This window comes from Rana temporaria, chromosome 12 (genome assembly GCF_905171775.1).
Source record: "Rana temporaria chromosome 12, aRanTem1.1, whole genome shotgun sequence".
In the NCBI taxonomy this organism is placed as follows: Eukaryota; Metazoa; Chordata; class Amphibia; order Anura; family Ranidae; genus Rana; species Rana temporaria.
Window position 1 is genome coordinate 109,803,125 of NC_053500.1, and position 19,475 is coordinate 109,822,599.

The 19,475-nt window shown below is 46.5% G+C and overlaps 1 protein-coding gene across 4 annotated transcripts in view; it reads right to left on the reverse strand.

Moving 5' to 3' along the window:
- Positions 1-19,475, reverse strand: part of SEPTIN9 (septin 9) — a 421,638-nt gene that overhangs the window by 21,659 nt on the left and 380,504 nt on the right. For all 4 annotated transcript variants that reach the window (XM_040330151.1, XM_040330153.1, XM_040330152.1 and 1 more), the window contains 2 exons: positions 13,771-13,908; positions 653-770 (listed from right to left, as the gene is read on the reverse strand). In XM_040330151.1, coding sequence (XP_040186085.1) covers positions 653-770; positions 13,771-13,908 — 256 coding nt within the window. The remainder of the gene's footprint in view (positions 1-652; positions 771-13,770; positions 13,909-19,475) is intronic.

Sequence of the window (19,475 nt, forward strand, 5' to 3'; positions counted from 1 at the left end):
CACTGGCACCGCCCACCCAGATGCAGCAGGTCACCTCCCACCCAGATGCAGCAGGTCACCTCCCACCCAGATGGGACTTTAACAAGCCTCATACTGGGCCTGTCTTTGGCTAAAAAAACTTGCACAGGGCAACACTGCAAGCACACAGGAAAAATACATCTTTGAATCATTAATGCCCAGACTATGGATATTAAACTTAATTAGGGTAAGTGGCTTTCAGACGTGTGTTGTGGTGCAGTATGCTGCCAAAAATAATGTATACAAATCATGTTCATTGGAAAGTGCATTGGGGTACCATTCTGAATGAAGTGCACTTGACTTATCAGGTGTTGCGCTAAAGTGCACACTAAGTGAACAAGCCCTTAGTCATACCTGCTGGCTGTTTACATTAGGGGGCCGCCAGCCTGCCAACATCTACCGTGCACAGATACAAGTCTGTTTTGATATTTGAAGACACATTCCTCCACAATGCCTATGACTAGAGAGGTGAATGGGGGCTTGCTTGAAATGCTTTTCCTGTTTCAGAATACCTTTAGTGTGTATATAGTTTGGACAGTTGGGCACTTTAACATACAGGAAGTGAATCCCTTGTCTGACATTACTGATAAAACACACTTATTGGTTGCCACTATTAAAAGATATAGAAACTTACTCTCTGTTTAAAATAATCTCTTTCTTCTAAAGTTAATGTATCTGCTTTGGCAATAACGGGTACAATATTCACCACTTTACTCAGGCGTCTCATGAATTCGATGTCCAGTGGCCTGAGTCTGTAAGACAAAAACATTTGGAGCCAGGTTAATAAAACTTTTGCAGCACTGGCCTATAAAGACATACACAGAATTCAATAAAGGGAACACGATCTCTGCAATGAAATCTCTTTATGAGTCATATTAAATCTATGCAGCTTTATAGAACATGTTTGATTGTCTCCCAGGATTTGAATCACCCAGCAACAAAACAGCCAAATCCTTGCAACACCACCACTCCTGAGCCAAAAGTTTAAGTTTAGAAACAGCATGCTTAAAGGAAAAAAGTATCAAAGGGCATATTGGCAAACAAAACCAAAGCGGACAAATTAAGCAGTTAAAAGGTCAAGGGCCTCTTCCTGCTTGGAAATAAGTTGGGATGCACGGATACCACTTTAAGACCAAGTACACGTACCGATACTTATTTTTGTCATGTACTCGCTGATACCGATTCTTTTTTTTTTTAATATCATGCGGCAGCATTAATGGGGTGGCACTGATGAGGCGTGCACTGTCTCAGTAGTTTCTATTTTATTACAATTTTTTTTTACAATACTCTTTTTTGGGGGGGGGGGGGGGGGGGGAGTGGATGGCAGTGTTTTTTATTTTTTACAATTTAACCATTAAACTTTTTTTACAATTATATATTTATATTTGGTATCAGCCCTGTTGGGTGGTGTCTTTGGTGAGATATCAGGGGTCTAAACAGACCCCTGACATCTCCCTTTTCAGACAGGGAAAGGGACTGAGGATAGAGATTCCCTAGTCCCTTTCTCAGCAGCACTGAAGATTAGGGATGAGCTCCGGCCTGTTCGCACAGTCCATGTGCAGAGCCCGCCAGGAAGTCTGCATGGGGCTTCACTAATCACAGGCATGGAGACATTTACTGATCTCTGCAGCCGAGCATCGGGACAATGTCTCCCTGCCTGTGATTAGCGCAGCCTTCCTGGCGGGTTCTGCACGTGGAGAGTGCGGACACGCCGACGCTCATCCCTTCTGAAGATAAATGGATAGGAGACAGCGGCTCCTGTTCATTCATAAACTAAAGCATCGTCACAATGCTCAATTATGAATGGCCAGAGTCACTGATTACCGTCTCTGTGCACCCAGAAAAAGAAAGGAGCTGGTAAATGACAGATTTACGGGCTCCTTCCTCTGCTCTCCATCCTGACAGATCCAGGATGAGGGAGGACTAGAGGAAAACACTGGGAGCCAGAGGAAAACACTGGGAGCCAGAGGAAAACACTGGGAGCCAGAGGAAAACACTGGGAGCCAGAGGAAAACACTGGGAGCCAGAGGAAAACACTGGGAGCCAGAGGAAAACAATGGGAGCCAGAGGAGGACCCCCGGTATAATCGGTGCGGTGGTGGGGGCAGAAACAAGCACCGATCTCCCCGTATAGATTTCAATAAAGCAGCTGACAGCCATGGCAGGAAGAGGAGGAGAAGCGGCTGTCAGAAAAGCTATACAGGGAGATCAGTGCTTGCAACTGCGCCCAACACCGCAATGATCATCTTTGAGGCTGCCCGGCACCCCCTGCTATGCCGAGGACGTTTGGTGTACTGGCCTGTTGCCGGGAGGTATCGGATCAAGTATCGGAGCATTTGCACAAGTAAAAGTACTCGTGCAAATGCTCGGTATCGGTGCAACCCTAGAAATAAGATGTATGCCATTTATAAGTAATTTACATGGATGTAGGATACTTGCACCATATCAAATGCCCTGCGTAAAATAGGTCAACGTTGACCAGTTGCTCTGGACAGACCATGCTGCACAAGTTAAATGTTGGAAAAGTTCACCATTGCTGTGGGATCTAAACGCTGAAAGATTTGGTGTGAGATTTTCATGCTATCAGCGCAGATGCTCCTGGCACAGGGGGAGGAAGTACACAGCAGAATCGGGGTTAATTGGAGTAAATTCTTTAGTTTAAGAGTCAGGTTAGGTTAGTGTCTGGCTTAAAAATGAACTAATCAAAAAACTAAAGATTTTCTATGTCATCGAAAACATCTAAAAGCAAGATGCCTAGGAAATACCCTTTTTAGTAACCTTCATTTACATTTCCTGTGTTGGCTGCCCAGATTCCTAATCGGCAGTGCTCATTATTAAGTAATTGGACAGCCATGCAGATTAATGTGCAGCTGATATGAACTTGGCAGCACTGCTGCGGCACAGTTAAATGGTAATGCCACATTTGTTGAGAAAAAAAAAAAAACATTCCCCTCTGGGTGATCTATGTACATTGCAAGGATTTTAACAAACTTTGTAGCAGATTCCTTCCTTCTGTTACTCCGAGTCTCAGTTCACAATGGGAATCAGCGGGTTCCTGCATCGCAAGTGACTCGCAGGCAGTTCACACCGACATCTGCGAACGGGTGTCAATAAAAACTCAATGACACCCCCAAATCAGTTTGCAGTGCGAACTGTGAAATCGACTCTGAATACCCATGTGAGCGGATTCCAGCGTGGACCAAAAAAGGGGTCCTGCACTATTTTGGTGTGAATGCAATGCGATTTCAGCCATACAAACTATGTCTAAATTTGCATTGCACAGGCAATCGCATGTGATGTGCACAGCAATACGGTGCAAATCACATGCAATGTCTGGTATTGCATAAGTGTGAACCCAGGCTGAAGAAATCACTGTGCGTTTACCTGTATCCATGTGGGAAAGAGAGTCTAAAGGAAGTGGTTTCATAATTGTAAAACTGCTGCTGCACCTGCAGGGCTTTAATGAGGAAAGCTGCTGGGCCTGCATCTCTTTAGATGCGATTTCCTATTGGGAGTATCTCACCATAAATGACATTTTGTTGCAGGGAATGCCTGAAATCTGACTTGTATCTTAGGGTAGATTTCTGGGAAAATCAGTGAGCCAATCGCACAAGCAGGAAATTATGTTTCTGGGGTGCGTTCTTTAAACATTCTGTGTACAAAACACCTCCAGTTTGCCATGTTGCATTGCATTTTCAGAAAATTACAGTGCTGCAGATAGAAAAGGAAAGGTAATTTTAATAACATTCAATTACAATATGACTTGTGTCGCAATTGTATACGCTATATTATTTTTTCTTTAACCACTTAAGGACCGCCTCCTGCACATATACGTCGGCAGAATGGCACGGCTGGGCACAAGCACGTACCTGTACGTCCTCTTTAAGTGCCCAGCCGTGGGTCGCGGGCGCGTGCCCCGGTCCGAAGCTCCGTGACCGCGGACCAGATCGCCGCTGGAGTCCCGCGATCGGTCCCCGGAGCTGAAGAACGAGGAGAGCTGTGTGTAAACACAGCTTCCCCGTTCTTCACTGTGGTGCTGTCATTGATCGTGTGTACCCTGATATAGGGAAACACGATCAATGATGTCACACGTCCAGCCCCGCCCCCCCTACAGGTAGAAACACATATGAGGTCACACTTAACCCCTTCAGCGCCCCCTAGTGGTTAACTCCCAAACCGCAATTGTCATTTTCACAGTAAACAATGCATTTTTATAGCATTTTTTTGCTGTGAAAATGACAATTGTCCCAAAAATGTGTCAAAATTGTCCGATTTGTCCGCCATAATGTCGCGGTCACGAAAAAAAAAAAAAAAAAAAAAAAATCGCCGATTGTCGCCATTAGTAGTAAAAATAAATGTTTTTAATAAAAATGCAATAAAACTATCCCCTATTTTGTAAACACTACAAATTTTGCGCAAACCAATCGATAAACGCTTATTGCGATTTTTTTTACCAAAATTAGGAAGAAGAATACGTATCGGCCTAAACTGAGGAAAATTATTATTTTTTTATATATTTTTGGGGGATATTTATTATAGCAAAAAGGAAAGAATATTGAATTTTTTTCAAAATTATCGCTCTATTTTTGTTTATAGCGCAAAAAGACTTAGTTAGACTTACCGGTGACGGTATTTCTAAGAGCCTTTCAGGACAACCTTGGAGAGAGCGCAGCTCCGCCTCTTCATTAGGAAACACATGCTAATCTTTAAAAGCCCTCCTCTTCCACCATGGCCTCAGTAATTGTGGTCCGACACTCTGGAAGACACAGCACAGAAAACCACAACACCATGATAGATTTTATAACTTATTACTTTAACATTTAGGGAGGGAAACAGCGGTTGTCCTGAAAGGCTCTTAGAAATACCGTCACCGGTAAGTCTAACTAAGTCTTTCTCCAGTCGCCTTTCAGGACAACCTTGGAGAGGATAAACAAGTAACTTACCCTAGGGTGGGACTACTGCTTGCAGAACCTTTCTGCCAAAGGCTTGGTCTGCGGCAGACAATAGATCCAACCTGTAGTGCCTTAGGAACGTTGAGTAGTTGCTCCAAGTGGCGGCCTTGCAGATCTGCTCAGGTGTAGCGCCGGCTCTTTCGGCCCAGGAGACTGCAGTTGACCTTGTTGAGTGTGCCACAATACCTGAGGGAGGCACGACTCCTTTGGCTTTATAGGCTTCTGAAATAGCAAGTTTAAGCCATCTGGCTAAAGTACTTTTGGATGCTTTTTCCCCCTTGCGGGGACCTGAGAAAGCTACAAAGAGAGCATTTGACTTTCTGAAATCTCTGGTGACAGAAAGAAACTGTAAAAGACACCTTTTCACGTCTAGTGTATGGAACGCTTCTTCTCCAGCATTAGAAGGGTTTAAAGCAAAAGTGGGTAACACTATTTCCTGTGACCGGTGAAATTTTGATGATACTTTCGGAAGAAATGAAGGATCCGTTTGAAGGATCACTCGGTCTGGAAAAATTCTTAGGAAGGGTTCAGTGATGGCCAGAGCTTGGAGCTCACTGATTCGTCTTGCTGACGTAATAGCCACCAAAAAAACTGTTTTGAGGATTAAGTTTTTCAAAGAAATATTCTCCAATGGTTCGAACGGAACTCCCGTCAAACCTTGTAGTACAACCGATAAGTCCCAACTGGGAAAACTTTTGAGGATCACTGGCCTATTTCGAGCTAGTGCCCTAAAAAACCTGGAAATTAAAGGTTCTCTGGACAGAGTTTTTTCTAAGTAAACAGAAAGAGCCGCTACCTGTGTCTTTAAGGTACTGGCTGCAAGTCCTTTTTCCATTCCTTCATGGAGAAATTCTAGCACTGAGACCACACTCTTAGTTTGAAAGGTCTTGGAAGAACACCATGAGTTATACTTCTTCCACACTTTAAGATAAATTGATCTTGTTACCTCCTTCCTACTGGACAGAAGAGTTTTTACAACCTTGTCAGACAAGCCTTTGTTTTTCAAAATGTCTTCCTCAGAAACCAAGCTCTTAGATGTAACCTGTCTGTTTCTGGGTGACACACAGATCCCTGTGTTAGAAGGTCCTTCTTGGGAGGCAACTTCCATGGAGGTTTTGCGGCCAGGTTCAGTATGGTTGCGAACCAAGGCCTCTTTGGCCAAAAGGGAGCAATCAGAATTAGGTCTGTTTTCTCTTCTCTGAATTTCCTTAAGACCAATGGAATCAAAGGAAAGGGGGGAAAGGCGTAGCACAGATGGTAATCCCAGGGATGGGCTAGAGCATCTATGCCTATCGCCTGGTCTTCTCTGTGGAGAGAAAAGAAGTTTTGAACTTTCGTGTTTTGCTGACTGGCAAAAAGGTCTACTTGAGGATGTCCCCATTCCTTGGAGATCATGTTGAAAATCTCCTGATTTAGACTCCATTCTGCTTCTATTACTTTCTTTCTGCTCAGAAGATCTGCCAGCAGGTTTTGGGATCCTTTTAGGTGGATTGCTGACAAAGAGGCCACATTTTTCTCCGCCCAAGTCAGTAACTGATTGGCCAGCTCCATCAATCCCTGGCTCCTGGTCCCGCCTTGTCTGGTCACATAGGCCACTGCTGTAGTGTTGTCCGACACAATTTGAACATGACAACCCTTCAGCATCTGTTGAAAAGCCAGGAGACCCACAAAAATGGCTTTTAGTTCTCGCCAATTCGATGACCTCCTTGCCTCCACTTTGGTCCATGACCCTTGTGCGGTCTGTCCATCCAGGTGGGCTCCCCATCCCCACGAACTTGCGTCTGTTGTCAGACGTTTGTCCGAGGGAAGGACCCCTGAGAGACCTTTTGTGAGATTGGAAGGATCTCTCCACCACCAGAGGGACCGTTTTACCTTTGATGATAGAGAGAAGGTTTTCTCCAGTGACTCCTGGTGAGACCACTCCTGTAGGATGTTCCTCTGTAGGGGTCTGGAATGAAGCCTTGCCCATTGAATGGCAGGAATCGAGGCCGTAAGTTGACCTAGGACTGCCATGGCAGAACGTACTGACACTGAGAGATTCGTTTGAATCTGGCTCACTGCAGAAACTACTTTTTCTACTTTTTCTTGAGGGAGAAACACCTTCTGTAGAACTGAATTGATGGTGTAACCGAGGAACCTCATCTCCTGTGAGGGGTCTAGGTTTGATTTTTCTAGATTCAATATCCACCCCAGGCTCTCGAGATGAGCCTGGGACGTCTGGAGATCTGAAACCAGCTGATCCCTTGAACCTGCAAAGAATAAGAGGTCGTCCAGATAAGGAACAACTGAGACCCCTCTCAGTTTCAGAGGCTCCAAGGCTTCCGCCATCACTTTTGTAAAGATCCTTGGTGAGGATGAGAGGCCGAACGGCAGAGCTCTGAATTGGAGGTGCCATATTGAAGTTCCCAAGTTTATTGCCAAGCGTAGAAACTTTTGTGAGGCCTGCGCTATTGGCACGTGTAGATACGCATCCCTTAGATCCAGAGAGGCCATGAAGCACTCTGGTGTTAATAACTTTGTGATGGAATAAATGGTGTCCATCCGGAAGTGCTTGTACCTTATAGTTTTGTTCAGGATCTTCAAGTTCAAAATTAGGCGATATTTGCCTGAAGGCTTTTTTACTAAGAATATGTGGGAGTAAAACCCTCTTCCCTCCTGATCTTTTGGGACTTGGACAATAACTTCCTGTTGGATCAGATCCTTTAGAAGGTTCATCATTGCGGAAGCTTTTTCCTGATCCCTTGGTAGGGTTGTCACATAAAACCTGCAAGGAGGGCACTCTGAAAACTCCAGACTGTATCCTTGTGTAACTATGTTTTTCACAAAGGGGCTCTTGGTCAGAAGGCTCCACTGAGAAGAGAAAGCGGACAGTCTTCCCCCCACAGGAGTCAGATTGTCACTTGTCTTTTGATGACTGATCCTGGGGTGACTTAAAGAGGATACCTCCTCTTCCTCTACCTCTTTGAGGAAACCAGCGCTTTTTGTTTTCTTCTTTTTTGGAGGTTTGTGGAAAAGAACGAAAATTCTTTTTAACAGGTTGTTTCTTAGCCGGGAAAGCCTTCTTTTTGTCGGCTGTTCTATACAGAATTTTTTCAAGATCCGGTCCAAACAGTAAGTCCCCTGAGAAGGGTAACCCGCAGAGTTTGACTTTAGAGGCTGTGTCCCCTGTCCAGGTTTTCAGCCATACTGCACGTCTGGCTGAGTTCACCAGGGCAGAGGATCTAGCTGACAACTTAATTGATTCAGCTGACGCATCAGCCATGTACCTGATTGATTTTAAAATCAATGGAAAGGATTCCAAGATATCCTTCCTTGGTGTACCAGCTTCTACATGGTTCATCAGCTTTTCCACCCAACACTCCAAGTTTCTTGCCACCACTGTGGAGGCCATTGCCGGTTTTAGACTAAGAGAAGTAGAGTCCCAAGCTTTCTTTAACAGGGAGTCCGCTCTTTTGTCCATGGGATCTTTTAGTATCCCCATGTCTTCGAACGCAAGATCCGTGCGTCGAGACACCTGGGAAAAGGCAGCATCAACTTTTGGCTTTTTATTCCAGGCTTCAGAGTCTTTATCTTCAAAGGGAAATCTTTTCCTTAGACTTTTAGAAAAGAAGGGGCCCCTTTCTGGATCTTTCCACTCTTTTCTAATAGTATCTGATACTACTTTGTGAACTGGAAAAACCTTGTGTTTGGAGGCATCCAGACCCTGGTACATTTTGTCATGAAGAGATAATTGTACCTCCTCTTCTTGAATATCAAGTGTAGTATAAATTGCTTCAAGAAGATCATCTACTTCATCTAGAGAGACTTTGTATCTGGAATTTCTGTACTCTCCTTCCTCTTCCTCCTCATCTGAATCCCTGAGTGAGCGAAGAGTACTTGTCCCTTCATCCCCTGAATCCGTAACCTCTGACCTTGAGGTGGAAGCTTTTGGGCTGGGTGGTAAATGTTGGGGTTCAGCTTGCACTGCTGGAGTCTGAACCAACATAGATTTGACCGAGTTTAAAGAACTTGCAAGTTCTTGTACTGAAGAAAATAACACTTTATATTGCTGGGATGTCTCTTCCTCTACTAAATCTTTAATACAAGATTTACACATTGCCTTCTGCCATGAATCTCTAAGAGGGTTTTTGCAGGAAGGACATTTCCTTTGAGTTGGTGGCTTTTTAGTTTTTTGTTTCTCCTAAAAACACAAAAAAGGGTATTTTACCATTGGAGAAACAATAGGTTTTTTACAAACAAGGAAAAAACCGCCACCACTTTAAAAGGAAGATGTGATAGAAAAGATCCACAGCTAACAAAACACCACCCAGTGCAAACTGTCAGGGACCGAGAGAAGTTACCTCTGACCCTGCAGTACAGGCTCCCTAAAGGAGGACAAATAACAGACCACATAAGCCCAATAGTAAGGATAGAGGCACCGCTGTACCCCCCTACCTGGACCTGAGCAGCGTCTGAGGCGCCTGTCTCCGCCATGGCTGTAGGTTCTTCCATCGCCGAGAGAAACACAGCCGGGACTGAATGATTTTTAAATCTTTCCCGGGTCCGCGCGTCATCAAAGACGGCCGGAACCGGAAGACGCCGCTCTTAGACCTGTCCCCTGACCTCTGCGTTACTAGGCGACGTGGACCACGCGTCGCCACGCCTCTACAGGAAACTACGCCGCTGTGCATGACGTCACCTGCCCGCCAGGACCCGGGACCGTCATGCGGCGTTTCAAAAAATAAACACCGCCAATGCGGTAGTGTGCCGCCCGGCCACCTGAGCCAAAAACAGCGGACCCGTGGGCACTCAGCGCCGCTTCCTGTAGAGCCTTCACTCCACTGAGCAGGGAGAGGCTGGAGACTCCGGAGGACTCCCCCCACCCTTAGGGGAGCCTGGGATGGCCACTGCACACCAAACAGATACGGTAAGGCTTACCCCTCCAACCTTGGAAAGAGCGCAGCACCCCTGGTCCACAAGCATGCGCTTCCACCATGGCGGAGGAAACACAATAACTGAGGCCATGGTGGAAGAGGAGGGCTTTTAAAGATTAGCATGTGTTTCCTAATGAAGAGGCGGAGCTGCGCTCTCTCCAAGGTTGTCCTGAAAGGCGACTGGAGAAAATAAAAACCGCAGAGGTGATCAAATACCACCAAAAGAAAGCTCTATTTGTGGGAAAAAAAGGACGCCAATTTTGTTTGGGAGCCACGTCGCACGACCGCGCAATTGTCAGTTAAAACGACGCAGTGCCGAATCGCAAAAACTGGCCGGGTCCTTTACCTGCATTTTGGTCCGGGTCTTAAGTGGTTAATTGCCATTTCTTTTCCGTCCACAAAAGTGGAGTTACCCTTTAGAGTAAGGATGAGCTCCGGCGTGTTCGCATAGAACACGTGCGGAGCCCGCTAGGAAGTCGGCACCCGCACTGCGCTAATCACAGCCAGGCAGACATTTCCCGATCTCTGCAGCCGAGCATCGGGAAATGTCTGCCTGGCTGTTATTAGCGCAGTGCGGGTGCCGACTTCCTGGCGGGCTCTGCACGTGTTCTATGCGAACACGCCGGAGCTCATCCTTACTTTAGAGCTAAACCTTGGACAAACATCGAAATACACAGCAAAATAATGTTCTACAGCCAGTGAATTGCACATGTTTTTCCCACTGCAGAGCTTGACTGGTGACTAGTTCTCGATTAAAGTCCAACTGAGTCCTCTGTTTAAATCAGCAGAATACATTCCAGGTGCTTGAAAACAAAAGGCGCTTAATGTCCTAGAGTTTTGTTTTTTTAATACAGCAGCCACAACCCGAGTAGAAAAGCCAGACTCCTACCAGCATGCTGCAGAGAGGGACCATCCCTGTGGGAAAGTAGCGATCTTATTGCAGAGTAAGTTATTATTAAAAGAGTCACATCTAAGTGCAGGCATCCGGGGAAAAGCTGTCCACATAGACTGTCCTCTGCACCGCCGGCTCTCACCACTGTCAGTCTGCAATCGTGACCCGGAAGACTACCCTGCAGAAGAGCAATCTGAAAGTGAGGCTTGAAGCGCAGCGTTTAAAGGAATAATGTCGATGGCGGTGGATGGTGTATGTGGACAGTTTTACCCCAGATTAGGGTTGTCCCGATACCACTTTTTTAGGACTGAGTACAAGTACCGATACTTTTTTCAAGTACTCGCCGATACCGAATACCGATACTTTTTTTTAAATGTGTCCCCAAATGCAGCCATGTCCCCCCCCATATCCAGCCATGTCTCCCCCACATATGCAGTCATGTCTCCCCCACATATGCAGTCATGTCTCCCCCACATATGCAGTCATGTCCCTCCCACATGCAGTCATGTCTCCCCCACATATGCAGTCATGTCCCTCCCACATGCAGTCATGTCCCTCCCACATGCAGTCATGTCCCTCCCATATGCAGTCATGTCCCCCCCATATGCAGTCATGTCCCCCCCATATGCAGTCATGTCCCCCCCATATGCAGTCATGTCCCCCCCATATGCAGCCATGTCTCCCCCCCCCATATCCAGCCATGTCCCCCATATCCCAGCCATGTCCCCCATATCCCAGCCATGTCCCCCCCCCCCCCCCCATAGCCAGCCATGTCTCCCCTCCATAGCCAGCCATGTCCCCCCCCCCCCATATCCAGCCATGTCCCCCCCCCCCCCATATCCAGCCATGTCTCCCCCCCCCCCCCTTATCCAGCCATGTCTCCCCCCCCATAGCCAGCCATGTCCCCCTTACCTGCATCCCCGCTGCCGCCGCTTGGTTAATACGCACGGGGAACATTACAGCTATCATTTGAATAGCTGTAATGATTCGCGCCGCGCTGCGTATAGATACTCCCCCTCGCTCGGGATTGGACAGTTCACCCGAGCAAGGAGGCGCCTCTCTTCTTTTTTTTAAACTCAGTTGTGACATGACGCTACTTGTATATCAAGACATCACTTGTAAATAGTCAAAATGTATTTATTTTTTAATTGCTGGTCTTGTAGAACGTTCTCAAACCAAGTTACTCTCAATCCAAGGTTACTCCACACCTTTTCCCTCCTTATAGATAAACAATACAGGATAATATGTACAGATGCCTTATTTGTATTGTGACAAGAACATAATCCATTAAATCCTCAGTGCTGAGCAAATCTTTTCAGCAAATATTGCAGCACCTTTAACTGAAGACTTGACTCGCCCTGCAGATGTACTCATTCACAATGCAATGGATTCACAATTAAAGGGGTTGTAAACCCTTGTGCCATTTTACCTTCATGCATCATATGCATTGAAAAGGTAAAAAACACTTCTGTCACTGACCAGCCCCCCAGTTTTACTCACCTGAGCCCGTTCGTTCCACCGCCGGAGACACATTCACCTTCTCTGGCCGGTGTCTCTGGTCTTGTTTGGATAGATTGATAGCAGCGCAGCCATTGGTTCCCGCTGCTGTCAATCAAATCCAATGGCGTGGGCGCAGAGTTCAGCATTCTGTGTCTTTGGTGCAAACGTCGGACTCGAGAGTGCGCCCGCACAGTACCCCCAAGGAGAGCGCTTCTCCTAGGTGGTCTCCTGATGCGGGGAGAAGCTGATGGCCCCGCTGGCGAACCACAGTAGGCGAGGATCGGGGCAACTGATACGCCGTCGTATCTCCGAGTGTGGCCGGTCGTATCTATGCGACCGATTCAGAGAATCAGTTACGCATAGATATCCCTAAGATCCGCCAGGTGTAAGTGTTTTACATCGTCGGATCTTAGGCTGCAATTCCAGGCCGGCCGCTAGGTGGCGCTTCCGTATTTTTACGCGAGGAATATGCAAATGAGGATTTACCCCGATTCAGAAATGAACGGCCGCCGCTTTTTTTTTTTACGTCGTTTTCGTTCGGCTTTTTCCGGCGTATAGTTACCTCTGCTATATGAGGGGTAGCTAATGTTAAGTATGGCCGCCTTTCCCGCGCCGAGTTTTGAAATTTTACGTTGTTTGCGTAAGTCGTTGCCGAATACGGCTGGACGTAATTTACATTCACGTTGAAACCAATGACGTCCTTGCGACGTCATTTACAGCAATGCACACTGGGATATGTACATGGACGGCGCATGCGCCGTTCGTAAAAAACGTCAATCAGGTCATCACACATTAACATAAAACACGCCCCCCCCCTTCCACATTTGAATTACGCAGACTTACGCCGCAAAACACATACGTTACGCCGCCGTAACTAAGGGCGCAAGTTCTTTCTGAATAAAGAACTTGCGCTCAAAGTTAGAGCCGCGTAACGTATCGGACGTTACGCGGGCCGGACAGATACGCCATTGTATCTGAATCTGGCCCGTAGTTTTTTACATGCCGAAAAATGATCGTGTGTACGCGGCATAAGAATTGGTAAGCTGCAATTTAATAAATGTTTGTTTTTGGGATTAATACTGCTTTAAAGGGGTAACTCCACCATCGTGGGAGAATAAAAAAAAAGTAAATAAAAAAATATATATAATATAATATACACAATTGCGAAACAAGTCATCTCGTAATTGAATGTTACGACAAACTACCTTTCCTTTTCAATCTGCAGCTCTGTCGTTTTCTGGAAATTGCAATGCAATAGACTGACAGCTGCAGGAAGAGGGGCTGGGTAGGGCACCTGTGCCTCCTTGGCGCATTAAAGCACCAGGATTGGACGCACAGGGTTACACACCCAGCGTATGTTGACATAAAGGTGATGTGATACAAACAAGATGCATTTTATGAGATTTATTGGCACAACCAAGCTTTATTCCTGCAGTATAATAATAAAAAAATATATATATTATACAAAAACGATACATTTCCAAAAAGTGACTTACGAGTGTCCTGTGGCCGGAATAAAGTATATACAGCAGTGGACTCGGGTGTCTGGAATTCTCTTCTTACGGTTGATGTTCACCTCTTCCTGTAGGTACTTCTCATACTGGTCATTAATGAACTTCATAATGGGCATCCAGCTACAGAAATATAATTATATTAAATAAATATAGGAACCATATATGCGAGCCATTAAACACGCCAAGACATTTTACAAATAAAAAAAAAATGTATTGGATAAGCCTTATTTTCAATAGTTAACCACTTGCAGCCCGCCAATGACAGATTGACGTCGGCAAAGTGGTTTCAATATCCTGACTGGACGTCATATGACGTCCTCAGGATATTGAGCCGCGGCGCTCCCCCGGGGGTGTGCATCGTGGCGATCGTTGTTGCAGGGTGTCAGTCTGACCCTCCGCAACACCGATCTAGATAAAGAGTCTCCCCGACGGAGACTCTTTACCACGTGATCAGCCGTGTCCAATCACGGCTGATCACGATGTAAACAGGAAAAGCCGGTAAACGGCTTTTCCCTCACTCGCGTCTGTCAAACGCGAGTGGAGGAAAGCTGATCGGCTGCTCCTCTGACAGGGGGGGGGGGGGGGTTTGCGCTGATTGATTATCAGTGCAGCCCCCCCCCCCACTGGACCACCAGGGATGCCACTAGACCACCAGGGATGCCCACCACAGATGCCACAGGGATGCCCACCTAGACCACCAGGGATGACAAACACAAAAAAAGATGCCAATTAGTGCCCACAATGGGCATCACTGATTGGCAGGCATTGTTTGGCACCACATACATTGGGCACTTTAATGTGTTGCACTATCTATGCCGCCTATCAGTGCCCATCCATGCCACCTATCAGTGCCCATCCATGCCACCTATCCGTGCCCATCCATGCCACCTATCCGTGCCCATCCATGCCACCTATCCGTGCCCATCCATGCCACCTATCCGTGCCCATCCATGCCACCTATCCGTGCCCATCCATGCCACCTATCCGTGCCCATCCATGCCACCTATCCGTGCCCATCCATGCCACCTATCCGTGCCCATCCATGCCACCTATCCGTGTCGCCTATCCGTGCCCATCCATACCGCCTACCCGTGCCCATCCACGCCGCCTACCCGTGCCCATCCACGCCGCTTACCCGTGCCCATCCACGCCGCCTACCCGTGCCCATCCATGCCGCCTACCCGTGCCCATTTGTGTCGCCTATACATGCCCATCCGCGCCGCCTATCCATGCCCATCTGTGCCGCATATTAGTGCCCATCAATGCCACCACATCAGTGCCACCTCATCGGTGCCCATCAGTGCTGCCTTATCAGTGCCCGTCAGTGCAGCACCATCAGTGCCCATCAGTAAAGGAGAAAACTTACTTATTTACAATGTTTTATAACAAACAAAAAAAAACTTTTTTCTTTCTAAATTTTCGGTCATTTATTTATTTATTTTTGCAGAAAATAAAAATCCCAGAGGTGATCAAATAGCACCAAAAGAAAGCTCTATTTGTGGGAACAAAATGATAAAAATTTAGTTTGGGTACAGTGTAGCACGACCGCGCAATTGTCATTCAAAGTGCAACAGCGCAGAAAGCTGAAAATTAGTCTGGGCGGGAGGGTGTATAAGTGCCCGGTATGGAAGTGGTTAAAAAACATAAAAAAAAATGTTTTATGGAGCCCGTTTTGTAAAAGTGCCAAAATATACCATTAGATGTTTTTCAAGAGGTTTCACACTAAAGGTGGCAACACTTAGAATGAATGGATGGACACAAATCTACAACCAGGAGATGACTGTTCCTTTATCTGGACAGTGCGGTCAGATATGGAAAAGATTCATGTCTGTGGGTACTGTGCAACCTCTCCGAACGCCTGCCCTCTGACTGGCATGGGAAGATCCAATAACAGCATGCTTGTTCATTCTATAATGCTAAAGAATTGCAGCTTTTTTTGGTTGGATCTTCCAATCATCTGATGTCTAGGGGGTACCTAAAGTAGAACTTCAGGCAAACAGCTAGTTATACAGATAAAATGCATACATGGGGCTGTTTTACCTTCCCAAAAATGTGCAATTCTGTCTATCCAGCCCTGCAATTTAAATAGCTCTGCCACACAGCACAGTTCTGTCTATCAGAAGAGGCCTGATCTTTCTCTGCTGCAGTTTCACTTCCACTTAGGCCGCGTACACACGATCAGTCCATCCGATGAGAATGGTCCGACGGACCATTTTCATCGGTTCACCGCTGAAGCAGACTGATGGTCTGATGTGCCTACACACCATCGTTTCCAAAACCGATCGGGTCAGAACGCGGTGACGTAAAACACACGACGTGCTGAAAAAAAACGAAGTTCAATGCTTCCAAGCATGCGTCGACTTGATTCTGAGTATGCGCGGGTTTTGAACCAATGCTTTTGCGTACTAACCATCGGTTTTGACCTATCGTCAGGCATCCATCGGTTCGATTTTAAAGTAAGTTCTCTTTTTTTGGACCGAAGGACAGCTGACCGATGGGGCGTACACACGATCGGTTTGGACCGATGAAACCCAGTCTATTTTCATCGGTTTGGACTGATCGTGTGTACGCGGCCTTACAAGTCTTCGCCTCACCCTCTCCCTGTGACTCACTGGACAATGAAAGAACAAACCGCACAGAACTCATCTCTCTCTCGGTCTGCCCTCTTCCCCTATCAGCATACTGCTGCCTTGCACTGCAGCACACCTAACTGGCTCATTTTGCTGCTTCTGCCTGCCACTCTGAGCTCTGCTGTACAGGGGCTGCAATGAGCGAATACCAAGTCAAATTCAGGTTCTTGCGCTTAAAAGCACAAATACATTCTACATTGCTTTTTATATCGGCCTTGGAGTCAGATTTAAAGGATAGGTTCACCTTCGGGAACATGTTACATATTCCACCCATTTTTAGGTTTCATGTTCCTGCTACTGCAGCCGCTCCCCACTGCCCTCTCTCCCTGACAGCAGTACTGGGAGAAGTTCCTCGTATTAGCTGTCACTTTTTGGAAACAGCGTGATTGTACGGGGCTCCACCCAGGAGGCTGCGTCATTCATTCACAGAGTTCTGTGACTGAATGAACTACAAGTCCCAATATCCTTTGCGGCTTGTAGTTCTTAAAGCGGAGGTTCACCCAAAAATCAACGTTCTGCCATTAGATCCAGCATACTGTTGACATCTGCAGTAGGCTGGGTTTTTTTTTTTGTACTTATCGTTTTATCAGTCTATGTTATCCGGCTCCGAGCGGGGATTCCTGCGGGGAATAGGCGTTCGTAAGCCAAGCGGATTTGATTGACGGGCTGCTAAAGCGCGTCACGCCTTCCGAAAATACCCGAAGTGACACTCGAGTGTTTACGGCGCCTGCTGTGTAGAGCTGACTGCGCAGGCGCCGTAAACACTCGAGCGTCACTTCGGGTATTTTCGGAAGGCGTGATGCGCTTTAGCAGCCCGTCAATCAACTCCGCTTGGCTTAGGAACGCCTATACCCGGAAGGAATACCCGCTCGGAGCCGGATAACATAGACTGATAAAACGATAAGTACAAAAAAAAAACACCCAGCATACTGCAGATGTCAGCAGTATGCTGGATCTAATGGCAGAAAGTTGATTTTTGGGTGAACCCCCGCTTTAATGAAGTACCACGGCGCTGTTGCACACTGTTTTAATGCATTAGGTCTTCCGGTCAGCGTGAAACGATGTACAGGCAGACAGCTCAGACTGACAGTCGGCATTAGCGATCTATAAAAAATAAATAATAATAGTAAATGCACATTTTTTTACCTGCAAAAAAATTTGCATTTTTTTTATTTTTTTAAAGTGAACCTATCCTTTAAATCAGACTTAAGGCTGGAAACAGACTTTGGGTCTGCCTAGGCCAGGCATGTCCAAAGTCCGGCACGGGGGCCGATTGCGGCCCCCGTTCCAGTTTATTGTGGCCCCCTGGTAATTTGGATATATACTGTATTTATCAGCGCTGCCTCGAAAGGGACAGGGAGAGGGGGAACGAGTGCTGTCAAATTACATACAGGAGAATCTCCTGTTTACTCAGTGACATCTGTAATAGGAAGTCCCATCTCCTGGACTGCCATTGGACGACTCCTCTGTCTATCATAGGAGGCGGGAGAAATTGTATTAAGGAGGTTGCTGTGTAAACAGGAGATTCTCCTGTATGTAATCTGTTGGTTCTCATCCTGCCCCCCCCCCTCCCTCCAAGGCTGCAGATGGACATCGATCAGGCTGCATTCATGGCAATGGAGAGGCTGCATTCATGGCAATGGAGAGACTGCATTCATGGCAATGGCAAGGCTGCAGATGGGCACTGATTAGGCTGCATTGATGGGCAATAACCCTTATTTTGCTTCACCGTTTTTTATGTACATTTTTTCCCCCTGAAACTTCCCTCCTAAAGTGAAGGTGTGTGTTAAACGCCGATAAATACGGTATATCCAAATAACACGCCCACGCTCATCTCTACACCACACACAGCCACAAAGGCAAGAGAATTTGTGTTGGGCAGTGTATTAGTACTCAAACGAACACACTTAGACCACATTTTAATGGTTCAAAGAATGTCGGGCAAAATGGTCGGCCCTTACGCATGTTCACTTCATCAAATCTGGCCCTCTTTGAAAAAAGTTTGGACACCCCTGGCCTAGGCCCTAACTTCTACCAAAAGCTGCAGCTAGTGCCAAAGTACTCCCTACAGGTATCCTGAAACTCTGCTACTTCCTGCCTAAAGCCGCATTAATGGGACAGGAAATGTAAATGACAGGGCCACTGACTAGTTACCTATGACCCTTATTTCCAATTCCTTTGCCATGATATTAAAGGGGAAGTAAACCCTGCGGGGGAAAAAAAAAAAAAAAAAAAAAAGTGTTCCCCTTCCCTGCAAAATAAAGGCATAATGTGCTAGTAGTATGCACCGCATACTAGCACATTAAGTGATACTTGCCTGCAAACTAAGCCTGCGCTGTCCCCGCTGCAGGCCGCATCCATATTTGCCCCTCTTCCTTCCGGGGCCACAGACTCTGACTATGTGACTGGCAGGAGCTGCGCGACGTCACTCCCGTGCATGCCCCGCCAGTCATGGCACTTGTTCCTGAAGAAACAGGACGAGCAGCCGTTCCTTCAGAGTGCATGCGTCAATGTCATCAGCGCAATATACAGTACATATCTCCTAAATGGCGCACAATTAGGAGATATTTACAGTACCTATAGGTAAGCCTTACCTATAGGTATAAGTACTGCAGGGAGGTTTACAACCCCTTTAAGCAGTAAATGTCAGGATTTTAGGGAGGCTGCCCATGATTGCAGTCAAGTATTGGGGCCCATCTTTATAACTTCTACTGAGCATAGGGAGCAAATGGATTTTAAAATCAGTTTCTAACTATAGGTCTGCGTTAAAGACAAAGAGCCAGATTCAGGTACAGTTACGACGGCGTATCGGTATGCTCAAACTGAGATACACTTAAATATTGCTAAGATACGACCGGCGTAAGTCTCCTACGCCGTCGTATCTTAGCTGTCTATTTACGCTGGCCTCTAGGGGCGTGTACACTGATTTACGCCTAGAATATGTAAATCAGCAAGATACGCCTATTCACGAACGTACGCACAGCCGTCGCAGTAAAGATACGCCGTTTTCAGGCGTAAAGATAAACCACCAAAAAGATGGCGCAGCCAATGTTAAGT